The 20,628-nt window shown below is 42.9% G+C and overlaps 1 protein-coding gene across 1 annotated transcript in view; it reads right to left on the bottom strand.

Moving 5' to 3' along the window:
* Positions 1-5,537, bottom strand: part of LOC129545715 (cytochrome P450 3A24-like) — a 41,317-nt gene extending 35,780 nt beyond the window's left edge. The window contains exons 1-2 of the mRNA XM_088833001.1: positions 5,407-5,537; positions 1,485-1,578 (exon numbers count right to left, since the gene is read on the bottom strand). Of these exons, the coding sequence (XP_088689127.1) occupies positions 1,485-1,578; positions 5,407-5,477 (165 nt within the window). The 5' untranslated portion in view covers positions 5,478-5,537. The remainder of the gene's footprint in view (positions 1-1,484; positions 1,579-5,406) is intronic.
* Positions 5,538-20,628: the final 15,091 nt, after the last annotated feature.

Raw genomic sequence — 20,628 nt, 5'->3', positions numbered from 1 at the left:
GAACTCTGGGAGTTGGTGATGGACAGAGAGGCCTGGCGTGCTGTGATTCATGGGGTTGCAAAGAGTCTGACACGACTGAGCGGCTGAACTGAACTGAACTGATTAACTGAAGCGGGGTGTGTTCAACGAGAAAGTGAGTGAGTGATTGAATGAATGAGAAACTGAACTCAACTTCTAGTTTTCCAGCTAAACGCAGACAAGATGGGGAGATGCCACAACTATACAAAGAACAGTGCGTTTTACACAACTGGTCTGGAGTTTTACTTCTATAACTTAAAAAAAAAGCCTGTCCCTAAGTGTCTATCATGATATTTAATGCTTTAACAAGTAAATGAAGGTCTCAAAAATGTCAGTTGGGGTGCATTTAGTAAGGAGTTCATCTGGGAAAGCTGGAGAGGAAATTACTGCTTCTTCAGATGGAAAAATGTTCAGGAAGTTCCGAGGCAGTAATGAAACAGTGAAGACCTCAGGTGGGAGAATCAGGGTCTGAGAGACAAGCCTCATGTCTGCAGGACAGGAAATCTGAGCCAGAGAGCATCCTGCACACAGGGCTCTGCCCCTGCACATCTGAACGCAGCTCACGGCCTTCAGTTCAGGGGCAGGTCCTGGGGGAGGCATCAGAGCTGGGTGAATATCAGAATTCACAGTCCATCTGCCACCTGGTACATACCTTTCACGTAAATTAAACTTTTAATAATTTTGTCATATCATATCCTTTCCAGTGATTTTTGTATATGTGATTCTGCCTTATTTAAAAAACTCCACAACTTATTTAGCAGTTAAATAGCTGAGGCAAATAAACAACCACCATCTTGTCTCCGTTACACTCATTCCCTGCTCAAACTCACCCATGAGGTGCCTGTTTTAAAGGTACAGAAGAATAGCAGAAAGCTTTTTATCCATTTTTTACATCCCAAAAGACGTCATGTGTAGTAAGAGGTAGAGAAGAAAATAAGGGGGAAAAAATAACCCGCAGGCATTAGCAGTTCTTGAGAGAATCCAAGTATATGCAAATTATCTGACACATTAGAACTGAAGCATCCAAGCAGTTCAGGAGAAAGGAGAAAATAAGGGTACCCAGAGTTTATGCTACCAACAGGACACATCTGACTCTACTATATGCTGCTTAATGAGCCATGACCAGGCATCCCTTCATGCTTTCCTCCTGACAAATAGTAGGGCTGTGCCTTGCTGGGAATTGCACCTGGCAGAGAGAAGATCCTCTTCACAAAGCTTACAAGATAGAACTTCAAGCCCTGTGCTGACTCAGCCAGAGAGTTCGGCTGTCTGAGGAGGCAAACCTGAGGCTCCTGACAGCTGACAATAGAGGCCTGGGGTAGAGAGGGCATGTGTGACTAGGGCCTACGATGCCATTTCTGGGAAATATGAAAACTGACAACTGCCTTGAGGACAATTTTTACTATGGAACTCAGCTGGGATTTGCAACCATAAGAAACAAAAAAGGGACATCAAACAACACGCACTTTTCGGTAGGACAGCACGTTTCCAAAATAAGGCAGAGGTCTTGGGCCAGGAACCCCTAGCTTCTTAAACAGTCCATGTGAATAAGTTCCATATCTATAAAGTGAAAGAGAAAATCCAGGTCAGGGATTGTGGAATAAGTGTTGCCGCTGGCTAGTCACTAACTCAGAAGTGGAACCATCAGCCTAGAGAAGTAACATGTAGGCAATAAATAATAACAGCAATTCCAAAAGCAATAATAACTTTCATTCATCATCTTCTTGCCCTCCTCCACAGTGAGACCATAAATAGCCACTGAAATCTTGAAGGTCCCAATCCTAGAGTGGATGCCTGATAAATGTTTACAATTTGAGAGCTTCTGAGAGGTTTAGGCTGTATTTCCTCCAAAAAATCCATTCATATGTATTTAGTAAGTTGACCCTTCCATGATTTAGAGATTCTCATTCTAGATACAATGGAGAAACATTTTTTTTTCTGTGTCAAACATGTGATTTTGATTAACTGCATCCTCCCAATGACAGATTTACTAGATTCTACCTTGGCATTGTTCATATCCTTTTCTTTTCCTCTATGTTGCTTTGTTGTTAAGTCACTAGGTCATGTCCGACTCTTTGTGACCCTATAGACTGCAACACGCCAGGCTTCCCTGTCCTTCACTATCTCCTGGAGTGTGCTCAAACCCATGTTCACTGATTCAGTGATGCTATCCAACCATCTCATCCTCTGTAGCCCTCTTCCTCTCCTGCCCTCAATCTTTCCCTGCATCAGGGTCTTTTCCAGTGTGTAAGCTCTTCCCATCAAGTGGCCTATGCATCAGAGCTCCCTCGATAATCTACCTCATTTTAAGATCTGATTCTTCTTAATTCTGTCTTTACAAGCAGGCCTTAAAGCAAGCACAGTGTTCCTATCTGTAGAATGAAAACTGTGTTCAAGGTTTCCATTACCATCATAGAAACTGAGCACCTTTAAGCTACACCCACGTCTCTGTCATCAGGCAATTTGGTTGACTTGAACTATATGAAGGGTGACTGACCCTTTTGTTCCCTGAAACTGTATAAATGAATCAATGACTAAAGGATCCATCTCCAGACCTTACCCCACCTCACAGCATCTGGTCCTCCAACCACCTGCTAAGCCCAGTGCCTGAAATACACTGATTTTTCTCAAGATTCTCAATCATAAAGCAGCTAGACTACTTCCTCTGTACTTCAACTATCTCAAAAACCAATCAGGGCTGGTGCTCCCTATGCCAGGCCTGTCTGCAGGTTATCCTTCATGTATTACGTGTGCAAGCTCACACTTCCGAGTTGTGGATCTTTGCAAGCCTGCTCACTCTGGTGTTCCTGAGAGATGACAGAGTGAAGGAAAAGAGAGGCTGAAGGAAGAGACTGCCACCAATGATTCAAAAATGAACTTGCTAGGCCTCCAAGGCTAACTCTGTAGAGGCAAATTAGTAAGGTATGGTTGAAAAGCATGCTGTGTATAAATGGTTTGTCATGCCCTACGGGCACTTTCAACAAAGAGATATCAGGGTTCTCAGTCTTCAGTTACCTTCCCATGTAGAGCAAAAGACACTTTGTGTGACAAAAAATGAGTGGCCATAGAATCTACCAGAATATTGGATTAAGATCTTGTCTCTCCTTCTTTGAAAGGTAGCCTTTAAGGTAACATGGGTTCAAATTTCTATATAAATCCTGCAATCTTATAATACGTGATAAGAGAAACCCAAAAACTTTCATGGAAGGACCTATGTTGGAAGTGCCCACTGACATACCTTGGCCAAGCCCGGTTGGCTATATCTCTCTTTCCCCCAGAGCAAGTGGTGGAGGTGTGGGCACCAACTGCCACAAAAAGGGTGGCCTGGGCTATTCACACCCCAGTTGATTCCCCTTTGGTTTGTCTTCCTTTCCTGTTTCTCTTCACAAACAGGGCAAGTCAATTTCTGCTTCTGAACCTTCAGTGTGCTACATGAACTCAAAAGTGATGCCAGGCCATTGAGTGACCATGTTGGCAACACAGGTCCCATAGAGAGATCTGGTCTAGTGTCTAAATCACGTGGTTCCACCAAGGCAGCAGGTGGACTGAATGAATTCTTTGGCTTCTTTCTAGCTCTTCCCTTTGTGGTGCAGTAATGCTATTTTGGGTAAAAAGGAAGGGACTAAAGATAAAGCCAACATTTTTATAGTCTTTACATCATGTTGGCATAAGGAGAGCATTATGCCAACTGCAGCTGATTCGTGGCTGCACCAGTACCTTCTCAGGCTACACGGATGTTTGCCTACTGGGGACACTAGCTAGTACCAGCCCCACTGTCAGATGGACCACACGCAGTGAGACTTAGATTGTGTCTTCACCCCAGGCTTCAAGCAGATGAGATGCCAATCCTGTTGACCTCCTGTATGACCAGGTCTGAGGAGAATCTCTGGGGGAAGTGGGGGGCGATGTCTGCTCTGAGGAATGAGGAATATTCTCCCCTCCATCCCCATCTCCTTCTGGATGCCTCTCATATCATCACCAGCTCCCAGGCATGTATACTCATCTGCCCTGAAGATTAAAATAGCTTGCTGGACATGAATACTTAAAAAGATATATCACAGAAATATTTTACTATACAAGATTCATATTCCAGGCATTATTCTAGAGGGTGAGTTTATTTACATACCTTTCTAGGTACTGGACAACAGTCCTCTTTTATCCTTCAGGGAAAAAACACATGCTGGGAAAACTCATATCATTTTTTTAAATTTAGTACTAAAAGACTGAAACTAAACTGTACCAAATAATTTTATATCAGACAGAAAATATGTTGCTGCAATACCTTAAATTCCTAATGTTACCTTCAAGTAATTAAAATGAGGTTACTATCACCCAAGTACAAGTCATCATGACTTCCTAAACGCAGTGAAAATGAATTGACGCAGAACCCAAATGTGATTTTAGGGGTATCTCTCTAATCACTCATTGGAAGTAACTCCTCTCCTAAACTAATGCATGATAACAGAATCTCAACATTGAAAGGAATTTTTCTGCTAGATGGCTTTGACTCAACCTCCTGTACCACACTTATACAGGGAAAGAACACTTAAAATCCAAATTGGACTCTGGGGCTTGTGCCTCATGTAGGCTTAGGAGATTTTGTATCACAGGGAAAATAAATATGTATACTGATTCTAACCCTTCCAGAGATTGAAAAAAAAGGTGAAAGAAATGAATCCAATTTCAAAATTTCTACGAAGTCTACTCAGATCTTAACCTTTCTCATTTGGAAACTAGATAACTTCTGCAGAGTACAAGGTGCAGGAATTGAGTCTTAGGAATGGATGCCCTGAGGAGGGGCACAGAAAAGGAGGAGGGCTGTGTATGAAAAAAGGGTGCTTGGTCTCAAGCCTCCCAACAAAGTCAGGGTGCACCCCATGCCTTGTGTAAATGACACCTGGAAGGAGGGTCTGGAGCAGAAACTCCTGAGTGACAAAGGGGCCAAACATTCCTCATGATTCTTGCAGCAGGTACAGAATCCAGAAGTCAGAGAGATGAAACAAAAACCCAGGTCCAGGATTCCCAGCTATGAGAATCAGTGAGGACTATGCTGTACATTGGCCAGTTGTTCTTAATTTGCCTTTGGTTTAATTTGGACTCTGGTTGACTAGTCTAGGGCCAGGCAAATTGGTACTCAGAGGGTCATTCACAGGAGCAAAGAATGTCACAAACCCTCCTAACTATGCTAACAGCAACTCGGGAATAAAGTTAACTCCTTCAACAGATGTGGGTAAGAGCAATAATAACCCATTTGGTGCCCATAGCACCTGATGCTTGAGCAACTTCCCCTCCATTTACTTTGAACTTTAAAAAACTAAGGGAACCCCCTTTTCTGCTTAGCACCCCAAGACCCAGGTTACAGAAAAGATGAGCCTGATGGTTACTCACACATAGAGGAGCACCAGGCCGATAGCCAGGAGAACCCAGGTTTCCACGGAAAAGCTTGGGACGAGCTCCATGGCCACTTTTCTTGGCGATTCCCTCCTCTGAGTTTCCTTTCAGCTGTGTGTGCTGCTCTCTGCCTGCCTCTGAGTGGAGCTTCTGTTCACTTCAGGCGGAGATTCAGTGCAATTGGGAGATTTATGTGCTTAGAAAGGAGGTGGAGCTGGAGCTGCAACCAACAGAAGGGCCACCTGGGCTCCACCTGCAGGAGCCCTCTCTGCCTTGGTAGTTGGCCGAGCATCACATGCACTTCAGTTTGACCTCCCTTGAGTTAATATTCTGTACGAAATCAACAAACAACTCAATCAGTGTTATCAGTAAGCCCAAAGGTTACAGAAACTCAAATAAAGCCACTGGCTTTAATTCTCCTCTAAACTGCCCTGTCTCTAGGGTTGCCTGTGGTCCAAAATGTTTGAAATTCTTCAAACAAGATGATGGTGGCAGTTTAGTTGCCAAGTCATGTCCCACTTTCTGTGACCCCATGGAAGCAGCCCAACAAGGCTCCTCTGTCCATGGGATTTCCCAGGCAAGAATACTGGAGTCAGGTGCCATCTCCTCCTCTAGAGGCTCAAACAAGACAGCTGTGCTGATTGTTACCGATACCATTTTCTTTTCTGCCTAAAAATGCCCGTGTGTCCATTGTAGGTGCTTAATTATGCTTCAAAATGAAGCTCAGACAGAACATCTGTGTTAGAGATTTCCCAAACCAGCCTCCCTGAGCAGATATAATGATTTCCTCCTCTGAGGACTTCTGTCCCCTGCACACTATCCTACTATCTCCCACACCATGGTCAGTTTCCACACATAATCCCCTCAGTGGATCAAGAGCTTGGCACATGCTGGATATTAGCCACAGTCATGTCTTAGTTATATAGCAGAGTGCTTTCTGCAGAATGGGCATCCAGAAAGGTAGATGGAATTGAGTTGGTAGAGGTAAGGACACTGGGCACCTGTGTGCCCTCTCCCTGTGGCTCTTTGGTGACCATGCCATCTTCCTGAATTGTTGACACATCAAGAGGGCCTGGCTGGGCCTTGGTCACTGTCTCTGTACTTTCTGGAGGATCCATCAGGATCCTGTTGACAAGAGGGCCTCAGAAGGAGAGGCAGGACATGGAGGAGAGGGTGATGGCTGCACCATTGGTATCAATTCAGGCTCATTTCTGACCCACCCTCAGAGTACCCTGCAAGTCAGACTCTAGATCAAAGAATGGTCTCTTCTCTCTGGAAAGGTTGCAATCCAAAATCAAAGGGTGTAAAGAGAGAGAAAAAAGCAGCCCAATGGCCAAGAGGACCCCAACATCTTTAGCCACCAGTGATGTGGCATATACAGCAACAGGACTCCAAAAAGATCACATGGGGGCATGTTGTCTCTGGGGTACATGGGGTGTCAGTGGGTCAGAGCAGATGGGTTCCCACTTCTGAACACATAGGGCATTTGGGGATTCCCAGGTGGCACTAGTGGTAAAAGGAAAAAAAAAAACCACTTGCTAATGCAGGAGACCTAAGATACACAGGTTAGATCTCTGGGATGAGAAGATGCCCTGGAGGAGGAAATGGCAACCAACTCCAGTATTCTTGTCTGGAGAATCCCATGGAAAAGGAGCCTGGAGGGCTACAGTCCACAGGGTCACAAAGATTTGGATACTACTGAAGCAACTGAGCAAGCACAGCACAGGGAATTTTTGTTGGGTAACAAGGAGCTGATACAGAGAAGGCCGAGAGTAGCAGTTGGTATGACCAGCTGGTAGGCCTCCCCTTGTGTACTTAAGTCGCTTCAGTCATATCTGAGTCTGTGACCCATGGGCTATAGCCTGCCAGGCTCCTCCATCCATGGGATTCTCCAGACAAGGATACTGGAGTGGGTTGCCATGCCCTCTTCCAGGGGATCTTCCCCACCCAGGATCAAACCAGCATCTCTTATGTCCCCTGCAATGGCAGATGAATTCTTTATCACCATGGCCACCTGGGAAACCCAGGCCTCCCTCTACCCCTGCTGAATTCCTGAAGGGAGAAGGATAAGCATCAAGAAATGACATTGGCTCATTTTCAGTAATTTGAACCATGTCCTGTGTCTGCAAGGCCTGAATAAACATGGATCACGTGATAAACAAAACCTCAAATGTTCTTAAAACTTAATAGAAACACAAGACATGTAAGCTGTGTTTGTGCACTTCCTTCTCCCTTTATCCTTTCTCACCTTCACTCCTTCTGCAGAAAGTGGTACTCATCTCTTGGTAACTTTCCCTCACTCTGGCCTGAGAGTCCCCAGGGCTGTCCTATACTGGACCGAGTGGGTGGAAGTCTCATTAGTAAAATGCAGTAAGTCCAAAAGTGTCTCCTGCACTCTTGGGAAATAAAAGATTCCATGTTCATAGAGCATGAAATTTCTACCATCAGAGTTTGTCATCTTAGGTTTCAGACTTCTTCCAGGAGGTCTCTGTTAAAATCCACAATTCTAATGAGAATTGAAATGTCTGAACACATTTATCTGTCCATTGCTTCAATCCAAGTGAGTTAATTAAGGTGTCGGTTTTGTGCTGGACTGTGGGCTAGAAGCCATACAGTCCCCTCCCTTGGGAGTGGCCTCCCGTTGGAGGGAGTGAGACACACAACCAAGCTCAGTATGGGGCATACCTCTGGAATCCTTGGGGAAATGGAGCCCTAGAGAGAGGCAGCAAAGGAGAGAAATGGATGGAAGCTTGAGTACCAACAAAGGACAGACCTGGGAAGCTGGAAGATGATCCTCAGGAAAGTCAGAAAGTCCAAAGAATTTTGATACTTTTCTTCCCCCTTTTGGTGCCTTCTATGGGTCCCTTTGGAGCTTCCCTGGGGGCTCAACTGTAAACAATCTGCCTGCAATGCAGGAGACCCAGGTTCAAACCTTAGGTCAGGAAGATCCCCTGGAGAAGGGAATGGCTACCCACTCCAGTATTCCTGCCTGGAGAATCCCATGGACAGAGGAGCCTGATGGACTACTGTCCTTGGTGTTGCAAAGAGTGGGACATGATTGAGTGACTAAGCACACACACTACATAGCTTTAAAGAGAGTCTTGCTACAATCCCCCACTTACAGATATAGAAAGTGAGGCTCAGTGACTCCAAGTAGCTTCCCAACAGTTATTGGCCAAAACATGTTATAAATATTATGAAGAAAGATGGCAAGTCAAGATGGCATATTCAAAGTTTGCTGTTTCATGATGAGAGTCACTGTGTGAAATAGTGAGACCCAAGGCTGAAGCAGCACATTGGTCAAAATTCTGGCTTCTATCCCCATGTGCACCCCTGCCCAGGGGCTCCCCCGTGGGTCTGCAGAACCCAGGGCTTCATGTCACCTCAGCAGGAACAAGGACAGGTGCTTGTCACGAGGACCCACCTGTCTATATTCCCCACTGAGAGGAGAACAAAATACATCCCCCATGAAGAGATTACGGTGTCATCTGATAACTACCGACAACTTGATTCACTCAGCTAAACCCACAGCCTTTCTTATTCTTCTTGGAAACAAAATCCTTGTGGAAACTACTTTCACCTTCCTCCAAAGCATATGCCAATATGATGGTTTTCTCACTAAGCCTTACACGCCATCACCTTCCCAATTCACCTCAGGGCCTGGTCCAGCTGGTTGGAATCTGTCTAATGTCAACAGTCTAGTCATGTCCTGAGAAAAATGTGCAGCCAGAGCCACATCCTAGCAAAGGCCTTGCTCTGCAAGGGGAAATAACACAAGGCATGACCTTTGTTCCCTTTGTTCAACAGCCAGACACACCTGACTTGAAAAATCTCACACACGAAGACCGTGAAGGAAGACGTGTGCCTGAAGAGCACCCCACAGGTCACGTCTCTCATCTGGTCATTTGTGTACTGACAGCCTCGGCATGGTCAAAGCTCTATTCCAAGTGCTTCATGTGCAGATGTGACTAAGATCCAGATATTACTCAGGTGGAAGACAGAAATAGACAATTATAGTACTGCCAAGGTAAACTAATTATACATGTTTTAGAAACACAGTGTCCTCATCAACGATACACGGCTTATCTTTTCAGAATGGGGAGGCCATGTCCTACGGCCTGGATTGATTTATGCGTTAGATTCCAATTTCACAGATGACAGGTCTGTGACCAGAGCTCTGCCCCAACACAGAGACAAATTGAGGGCCCCTGGCAAGTCAGCCAGTAGGGGCTGGGGTGAGGTTCTGGGATGTTCTTTCTGACCCACACATCCCACCATGAAGAAACACACACACGTGCCCTGAAGCAGAAGCACTTCCATGGACTTCACAGCAAAGAGAAGAGAAAGACCTCATCATGACTGCTCACTTTCTACTCCATTCCTGAGTTTCTCTTTCTTGATAAATGAATCACTAACATCTCTACCGCACTGTACACCTTAGAAAGTTTTTCAGGAAAAGGAAAGTGAAGTTGCTTTGTTATGTCTGACTCTTTGAGATCCCAAGGACTATATCCTGCCAGACTCCTCCATCCATGGGATTTTCCAGGCAAGAATACTGGAGTGGGTGCCATGTCCTTCTCCAGGGGATCTTCCCAACCCAGGGATCAAACCCGAGTCTCCCACACTGCAGGCATACTCTTTATGGTCTGAGCCACCAGGGAAGCCAAGAAAGTTTTCTCACATCTCTCTTATTGAATTCCCCAAAAACGCTGAGATAATAGTGTTGGGGTTGTTTGATTCCCACTTTACAGATGTAAAAATGGAAGCTCAGGGTGGGGAAGAATCTTGCCCAAACATTAAACCATGAATGCAGGGCATGGAGCTAGATCTCATAATCCTAAATTGTGCCAGTGTCAAGCTTGCCTGGATTCCAAGAGGCCTCCTGAAATAATCTGGCAGATAGTGTCAACCTCTTACGGGATAAATATGTCCTTCCATACCATCCATCATGCTTCTACTCTTGTCGCAGGTGCTAAAGCTGTTTGTGGCCACAAAAAAGAGAGCACAAGACTAAATTTTATGTATTCGTGAACTCATGGTGTCAGCAGGTAAAGGATGTTGCAAATAGTTCTGACATGTCACCATCAGAATCATTTGTGTTTCCAAGAAAGTATGAAACCAAGGAGTGAAAGAGGAAACAGAGGAGGGGGCTAGTTTCAGAAGACCACGAGAAAGGGAATTAATGACACAGGAGGTGTAAAATGAGGGAATGGATGAGCATCACAGATTAGCTGCAAAAGAGGAGCAAAGTGTTGGCCATCTCTCCTAATCAGTGCAGTAACCTCCTAATGAGTTTTGTCCGACCCTAGACTGGCCTCGCCCAGGAAATTCCCTACTTTTCCACCAGACAGAGGCTGGTAAAACATGACTCATGCATCATTCCTCTGTTGCTCAAATTGCTCCAACCACTTCCATCATCCACAAAATTAAACCCAAATGCCATGGGACAGCAATTCAAGTCTGATGTTGTACGTGTAGGTCACTTTCATAGCTTGGTTATTGGAAACAGTACTGCAATGAGTGTAGGGGTACATATATATGTGTATATATATATATATATATATATATATATATATATATATTCAGTACCCCTTGCTTGAGATAAATGGCCAGAGGTAGAACTGCTGGATTTTATGGTAACTCTCTTTTTGGCTTTTTGAGGAATTTCCATGCTGTCTTCTACTGTGGCTTCACCAAGTTACATTCCCAGCAACAGTGCAGGAAAGTTCCCTTTTCTCCACATCATCACCCACATTTGTTGTTTCTTGTCACCTTGATAATTTGTCATTTGGATGGGTGTGAGGTGGTATCTCATTGAGGGTTTGACTTGTATTTCCTGATAATGAGTGATGCTGAGCACATTTTCATGTGCCTGCTGCCATCTGTATGTCATCTATAAAATGTCTATTCAGGTTTTCTGCCCACTTTTAAATCAAGTGTTTGGTTTTTAAACATTGACCTGGGTCATTATGCTAAGTGAAATAAGTCAGATTGACAAAAAAAATTACTGTATTATTTCATTTATTTGTTGTTTCAGAAGACCACAAGGAAGAGAATTAATTAATTAAGTCGCTCAATCATGTCCAGTGCTTTGCAACCCCATGTGCTTCAGCACGCCAGGCTCCCCTGTCCTTCACCATCTCCTGGAGCTTGTCAAACTCATGTCCACTGAGTCAGTGATGCCATCCAACCATCTCATCCTCTGTCATCCCCATCTCCTCCTGTCTACAGTCTTTCTCAGCATCAGGGTCTTTTCTAATGAGTTGGCTCATTGAATCAGGTGAACAAACTATTGGAGCTTCAGCTTCAGCATCAATCCTTCTAATGAATATTCACAAACCAAAGAGGTAAAGAGAATTAAGAGGTACAAACTTCCAAATAGAAAATACATAAGTCACTGGGATATAATGTTCACATAGGGAATATAGTCAATAATACAGTGACAAATGTACATGGTGACAGATGCTTGCTGGTCTCACTGAGGTGATGAAATTGTAATGTATTACAATATGGAATTACTATATCATATACCTGAAACTGATATAACATGTATGGAAGTCTGTACCTCTTAATTCCCTTCACCTATTTTCTTTGTCCCTCAACCCTCCTCCCCTGTGGCAACCACTTGTTTGTTTTCTGTATGCCTGAAACAAACACAACATTATATGTTACTCGATGGGGAAACAATGGAAACAGTGACAGACTTTATTTTCTTGGGCTCCAAAATCACTGCAGATGGTGACTGCAGACATGAAATTAAAAGATGCTCGCTCCTTGGAAGAAGGAGCTATGATAAACCTAGACAATGTATTAAAAAGCATAGACATTACTTTGCCAACAAAGGTCCATATAGTCAAAGCTATGGTTTTTCCAGTAGTCATGTATGGATGTGAGAGTTGGACCATGAAGAAGGCCGAGCACCAAAGGATTTATCCTTTTCAACTGTGGTGCTCGAGAAAACTCCTGAGAGTCCCTTGGACTACAAGGAGATAAAACCAGTCAATAATAAAGGAATCAACCCTCAATGTTCATTGGAAGGACTGACACTGAAATTGAAGCCCCAGTACTTTGGCCACCTGATAAGAAGAGTTGACTCTTTAGAAAATACCCTAATGCTGGGAAAGATTGAAGGCAGGAGGAGAAGGGGGTGACAGAGGATGAGATGGTTCCATGGCATCACCGACTAAATGGACATGAGTTTGAGCAAGCTCTAGGAGTTCATGAATGACAGGGAAGTCTGGCGTTCGGCAATTCATGAGTTTGTAAAGAGTTGGACATGACTGAGCAACTGAACAGAAACAATGTTAATTAGAACTCAATTTCTTAAAATAATTTAAAAATTAATAAATAAAAGGTGTAAAAAGACCCGTGTGCATCTGGCTACAGTTGACTTCTACAGTCTTGTCTCAGTACACATCCAGTGTAAACATAATGTTTTAAGAAAATGGTATGATGTGCCATACCCAAGCTCCTCAGATGGCTGGTTTTTTTGAGTCTGCACAACTGTTCTTCCATCTGGAATGGATCCAATCCATTTTCCATCTGGTGAATTCCTGGACTTCCTCTGGGAGTCAGCCAGGGCACCGTCTTCCCCACTGACCCTTGTGCTCAACATGTAGGTGATGGGGAGGGTCCCACTTCTACATGATCCCAGTTCTCATGTAGAACCATAGTGACTATCAGACCATGACATTCATTATAATTCAAGTGCAGGGGAATGTTAAAAACTACATATGCCTGGGCCCACCTGAATACCTGAAATTGATAGGTTGAAATAAAACTCAAGAAATATCTTACCTATTAATTAAATTGTTGCTAAGAATTGGAAAAAATATTAGTTGAAACATTAAAAGCAATAGGCTTCTTTAGGTAGATATATTCCTAAGTATTTTATTCTTTTCATTGCAATGATGAATGGAATTGTTTCCTTAATTTCTCTTTCTATTTTCTATTATTAGTGTATAGGAATGCAAGGGATTTCTCTGTGTTGATTTTATATCCTGCAACTTTACTATATTCATTGACTAGTTCTAGTAATTTTATGGTGGTGTCTTTAGGGATTTCTATGTAGAGGATCATGACATCTGCAAACAGTGAGAGTTTTACTTCTTTTCCAACTTGGATTCCTTTTATTTCTTTTTCTGCTCTGATTGCTGTGGCCAAAACTTACAAAACTATGTTGAAAGAAATTAAAGAGGACACTAACAGATGGAAATATATACCATGTTCATGGATCGCAAGAATTAATATAGTGAAAATGAATGAAAAGCAATCTATAGATTCAATGAAATCCCTATAAAGCTACCAACGGTATTTTTCAGAGAACTAGAACAAATAATTTCACAATTTGTATAGAAATACAAAAAACCTCGAATAACCAAAGCAATCTTAAGAAAGAAGAATGGAACTGGAGGAATCAACCTGCCTGACTTCAGGCTCTACTACAAAGCCACAGTCATCAAGACTGTATGGTACTGGCAAAAGACAGGACTATAGATCAATGGAACAAAATAGAAAGTCCAGAGAAAAATCCATACACCTATGTACACCTTATCTTTGACAAAGGAGGCAAGAATATATGATGAATATACGATGGAGAAAAGACAATCTCTTTAACAAGTGGTGCTGGGAAAACTGGTCAAACACTTGTAAAAGAATGAAACTAGAACACTTGCTAACACCATACACAAAAAATAAACTCAAAATGGATTAAAGATCTAAATGTAAGACCAGAAACTATAAAACTCCTAGAGGAGAACATATGCAAAACACTCTCTGATGTAAATGACAGCAGGATCCTCCATGACCCACCTCCCAGAATATTGGAAATAAAAGCAAAAATAAACAAATGGGACCTAATTAAAATTAAAAGCTTCTGCACAACAAAGGAAACTATAAGCAAGGTCAAAAGACAGCCTTCAGAATGGGAGAAAATAACAGCAAGTGAAGCAACTGACAAAGAATTAATCTCAAAAATATACAAGCAACTCCTGCAGCTCAATTCCAGAAAAATAAACGACCCAATCAAAAAATAAGCCAAAGAACTAAACAGACATTTCTTCACAGAAGACATATAGATGGCTAACAAACACACGAAAAGATGCTCAACATCATTCATTATCAGAAAAATGAAAATCAAAACCACAATGAGGTACAATTTTACGCCAGTCAAAATGGCTGCTATCCAAAAGTCTACAAGCAATAAATGCTGGAGAGGGTGTGGAGAAAAGGGAACCCTCTTACACTGTTGGTGGGAATGCAAACTAGTACAGCCACTATGGAGAACAGTGTGGAGATTCCTTAAAATACAGGAAATAGAACTGCCATATGACCCAGCAATCCCACTGCTGGGCAGACACTGAGGAAAACAGAATTGAAAGAGACACGTGTACCCCAATGTTCATCACCGCACTGTTTATAATAGCCAGGACACGGAAGCAACCTAGATGCCCATCGGCAGACAAATGGATAAGAAAGCTGTGGTACATATACACGATGGAATATTACTCAGCCATTAAAAAGAATGCATTTGAATCAGTTCTAATGAGGTGGATGAAACTGGAGCCTATTATACAGAGTGAAGCAAGCCAGAAAGAAAAACACCAATACAGTATACTAACGCATATATATGGAATTTAGAAGGATGGTAACGATAACCCTGTATGCAAGACAGCAAAAGAGACACAGATGTATAGAACAGACTTCTGGACTCTGTGGGACAGGACAAGGGTGGGATGATTTGGGAGAATGGCATTGAAACATGTATATTATCATATGTGAAACGAATGCCAGCCCAGGTTCAATGCATGATACAGGATACTCGGGCCTGGTGCACTGGGATGACCCAGGGGGATGGTATGGGGAGGGAGGTGGGAGGGGCGTTCAGGATGGGGAACACGTGTACACCCGTGGCGGATTCATATCAATGTATGGCAAAACCAACACAATATTGTAAAGTAATTAGCCTCCAATTAAAATAAATAAATTCATATAGGCATATAGAACAGTCTTTGGGACTCTGTGGGAGAGGGTGAAAGTGGGATGATTGGGGAGAACGGCATTGTAGCATGTATATTATCATAAGTGACCAGTCCAGGTTACACGCATGATACAGGATGCCTGGGGCTGGTGCACGGGAATGACATGGAGGGAGGATATGGGGAGGAGGGAGGTAGGAGAGGGGTTCGCGAGGGAGAGCACATGTACACCCGGGGCGGATTCATGTCAATGTATGGCAAAACCAACCAATATATTAATGTAAGGTAATTTGCCTCCAATGAAATAAATTTAAAAAAATAAAAAAATAAAAATAATAAAGCAAAACTTTGATTTTAAAAAAGGCAATAGGCTGGCTCCTTCTTCCGTTCCGTTCCGTCGCTCAATCCTGTCCGACTCTTTGCAACCCCGTGGACTGTAGCCTACCAGGCTTCTCCGTCCATGGGATTCTCCAGGCAAGAATACTGGAGTGGGTTACCGTTTCCTTCTCCAGGGGATCTTCCCGACCCAGGGATCGAACCCGGGTCTCCCACATTGGAGGCAGATGCTTTAACCTCTAAGCCACCAGGGAAGGGAAACATAATTGACCAACACCAGACAAACAAAAAATATAAAGTTAAATAGTCCCAAAACTCCTTTAAAAATAAGTGGAAGTTACCTTCCCACAAAGAAAAATCACATCCGGATAGGTTTATGGTAACCTTCAAGGAAAATGTATATCGAAGCCTGCTTTCCCAAGAAAGGAGAGCCTGAAATACAGGTTTCCATGCTATTATCTTCTGGGGAATTTGATCCAGGGGACGAAGAGTGAAGGAAAATAGGAACAAAGCAAGGGAGGAGAATCAATACCAGATTCATTAACCAACTTGGTCAACACTTTGTGTCAAAAGCAACCAAATCTTTGATCAACTGACCATCTTCTGAGAGGCCATACAACCACTCAGAAGATGCAGCCCATCCAAGGGAAAGAAAGGGTAAAAAGGTTTCCCTCTCCCTTTGCAAAAATGTTCCTCCCAAGGAAAAGTAATTCTCTAAAATTTCTGTATTACAGAAGAATTCCTAGGTTGAGAGGCCCAGTCCAGCTTCACTGCACAAATTCAGTTGGAATCCGTGCAAAGATGGTCCCTGAAGTGTGGCAGGATCAGAGACCAGGGCATGTACACTAGTTCTCTATGCTGTCTAGCAGATTATCCCCAAATATAACCCCTTGAAACAAGCATTTGCTGTATCACCGCTCCTTGGGCTGGGAGTCCAGGTGTGGCTTACCTGGGGGCTCTGGCTCAAGTTTTCCATGAGGTGACAGTCCTGCTGTCAGGCTCGACTGCCTCTCATCCAAAGTCTCACCGGGGAAGGACCCACTTTCAGGTCCTCTAGGTGGTCTGGCAGGGTTCAGATCCTCACAAGCTCGAAGATACAGTTCCTCACTGGCTGTGGCCCAGAAGCCCCTCAGTCTCTGCCACCGCGGTCTCTCCACAGAGCAGCTCATGTGGCAGTCGCTTCCCCCAGAGTGAGGGAGTGAGACGAGGCACCCAATTAATATTCTACTCGTTACAAGTAAGTCACCTATCCCAGGCTCACCCATTGGAGGGGGTTAAATGGGGCATAAGTGCTAGGAGGCAGAGCCATTGGAGGCCAACTGAGAGGATGCCATTGCAGTGGTGAAGCTAAGAGTCTGAGCTGTCACATAAAATCAATCCAATTATGCCCAGCTAACTCTATGAGGACAGTATGAACTTGACCCAATAGGACAAAAATAGGACAAGAAGAAAGATTGCATTTCAGTTTCATTCATGAGACTGAAATTTCAGCCTCACTCATGAGACAGTCTCACTCACTCACCTGAGCAAAATAAAGCCAGTCAAATCCAGCAACAATGATACACCATGACCAAGTTGGATTTTACCCTGGAACTCAAGGGTGATTAACAGAGAATTAATTGTGTGGATCACAATAAACTGTGGAAAATTCTGAAAGAGATGGGAATACCAGACCACCTGACCTGCCTCTTGAGAAACCTGTATGCAGGTCAGGAAGCAACAGTTAGAACTGGACATGGAACAACAGACTGGTTCCAAATAGGAAAAGGTTGTATATTGTCACCCTGCTTATTTAACTTATGTGCAGAGTACATCATGAGGAACGCTGGGCTGGAAGAAGCACAAGCTGGAATCAAGATTGCCGGGAGAAATATCAATAACCTCAGATATGCAGATGACACCACCCTTATGGCAGAAAGGGAAGAGGAACTCAAAAGCCTCTTGATGAAAGTGAAAGAGGAGAGTGAAAAGGTTGGCTTGAAGCTCAACATTCAGAAAACAAAGATATGGCATCTGGTCCCATCACTTCATGGGAAATAGATGGGGAAACAGTGGAAACAGTGTCAGACTTTATTTTTTGGGGGCTCCAAAATCACTGTGGATGCTGATTGCAGCCATGAAATTAAAAGATGCTTACTCCTTGGAAGGAAAGTTATGACCAGCCTAGATAGCATATTAAAAAGCAGAGACATTACTTTGCCAACCAAGGTCCATCTAGTCAAGGCTATGGTTTTTCCCATGGTCATGTATGGATGTGAGAGTTGGACTGTGAAGAAAGCTGATCGCTGAAGAATTGATGCTTTTGAACTGTGGTGCTGGAGAAGACACTTGAGAGTCCCTTGGACTGCAAGGAGATCCAACCAGTCCATTCTAAAGGAGATCAATCCTGGGTGTTCAATGGAGGGACTGATGCTAAAGCTGAAACTCCAATACTTTGGCCACCCCATGCGACAAGTTGACTCAGAAAAGAGTCTGATCCTAGGAGGGATTGAGGGTAGGAGGAGATGGGGACAACAGAGAATGAGATGGCTGGATGGCATCACCGACTCAATGGACATGAGTTTGAGTGAACTCCGGGAGTTGGTGATGGACAGGGAGGCCTGGCGTGCTGTGGTTCATGGGGTCGCAAAGAGTTGGACACGACTAAGCGACTGAACTGAACTGAACTTAACTGAATATAAATATTACTTATCAGGCTAATTGATTACAAGAAAAAGGTCTTATCATCCCAATAGCTTCAGAAAATTCATTTGTTAATATTCAATATATCATTTATGATAGAAGAAGAATGCAAACTGCTATAGCAAGGAATCTCCTTAATGTGATAAAAGTATCTACCAAAATCACCTAATAAAGCATCATTCATAGTATAAAAGCATTATCTGCTTATGCCATTTTACCACATGCACATACAGCCTTTTCAAAAGTTGTAACACTCTTGGGAGGGGGGTTCAGGAGGGGGAACTTATGTAAACCCGGGGCGAATTCATGTCAATGTATGGCAAAACCAACCAATATAATATTGTAAAATAATTTGCCTCCAAAAAAAAAAAAGAAATAAAGCTACATTGATTAAGAAAAAAAAAAAGAACACCAAAAATTAAAAAAACAGATGAATGGATAAGAAAGTATGCTATATATTGATATATACAATGGAATATTAATAATACATAAAAAAGAATAAAAGTTTCCATTTGCAACAACATGAATGAACTTTGAGAATATTCTGCTTACTGAAATAGTCAAAGATAAACACTGTATGTTTTCCGTTATATATACAATCTAAAAAATAAACAAACATGATGAAACAGAAATAGACTCACAGATAATAGAAAACAAATGGAATGTAAGTTGGGAGACGAGTGAAATAGGTTAGGGAGATTAAGAGATTAAAAACTTCTAGTTATAAAATAAGTCATGGGGATGTAATGTACAGCATAAGAAATATGGTCAATAATATTGTAATTTTTTTATGGTAACAGGCAGTAACTAGGCTTATTGTGATGATTATTTTGCAATACATAAAAATGTCAAGTCACTATGTCCTAAATATGAAATAATATAATATTTTAAGTCAATAAAAATTTAAAAATAAAGAAATTCTATTAAGCAAAAAAAAAAAGTTGTAACACACTTTAAGTACCTAAAATCCCATCAATTAATTTTATGCTGGAAACAAAAAGAATGTCATTACTTGTTTTTGTCAGAAATCCAGCTTCTGGATCCCCAGTGAATAATTGAAAACATCACTGAATAAATTAAATATTTTTGACCATTTGAGGCTGCTTGAACTGACCAACATGGGTTCATTCAACTGAGATCAACTAAGTTCAAATTCTGAGTTCTTTACCTTTAGTTACAACATCAGCTCCTGTGATAATCAGATGGAAAAAATAAACCAAAACCCCAGAAAATAAACAAATCCTCATTAGTGCACACAGTTCCAAGAGATTTCTAAGTAGACATGTCACCATGTGCCTGCCAAGTCAAGTGACTTTTTCCAGGGGCCCGGCCCAGCCAATTCAAGCCCACACCTGGACTCCAACACAAGATACCCTATTCTGATTGGACACACAGTTATCTGCATGGTCATATGCCCTGTGTATCAGTCTGAGCTGGTCTTCACTGTGTCCGGAGCTATGATGCACCATGGGGACAAAGTGTGAACAAGACTGTCACAACGGGCACTTACCTAAGCGGGGTGCTCCATGCATGCAGACACCTCCAAAGGCATCGGGAGGATGGGAAAGGCAGAGGTGAGTGGGATCCAGAGCCTCTGTAGGGATGGGTGGGCTACCCAGAGGAGGTGACACTGCTTGCAGTACCAGGGACAGAGCAGAATTTGTCTAAGGAGAGGAGAGAGGGCATTCTAAGCTGTAAGAATCGTTCATCTTATCATTATCATTGCTGAGCATGTTTATTTCTTGGTTGCAAAACACAGTGTCTAAATCAACCAATTTTTATTACTGCTAATAATGAAGTGATCAGATCCCAGGCCAAGTTAGGGATCCTGTAATTCTAGGACCAAGGTTCCACCCTGGACAGCTCAGCAGGGACCTGAAGGATGTGCAGGATGTCTGGGGAAAAAAGCACATGGCTTTCTGGTATTACAGTGATCTGTCTTGAATTCATTAGGGTATAGTCTTGAGATTAAAAACATTTACTGAGGTGACACTGACACGACATAACATCAACCATTCAGGGCCATTTAGCACATTCACAGTGTCGTGCCACCACCTCCTCTAGTTCCAGCACACTCCCATTCCACCAGAGTGCACTCTTCAGTCCAATAAGCAGCTCCTCCGCACTCTCTCATCTCCAAGCCCAAGGCCACCACTCATGTACATTCTGACTTCATGGATTTGCCTCTTCCAAATGCTTCATATAAATGGAATCATGTAATGTG

Source organism: Moschus berezovskii, chromosome 27, assembly GCF_049115385.1.
Source record: "Moschus berezovskii isolate FMDL1 chromosome 27, NW_MosBer_1.0, whole genome shotgun sequence".
Taxonomy (NCBI): Eukaryota; Metazoa; Chordata; class Mammalia; order Artiodactyla; family Moschidae; genus Moschus; species Moschus berezovskii.
Note: the sequence above shows the minus strand (reverse complement) of the source record. Positions and strands in the feature narration are given on the sequence as shown.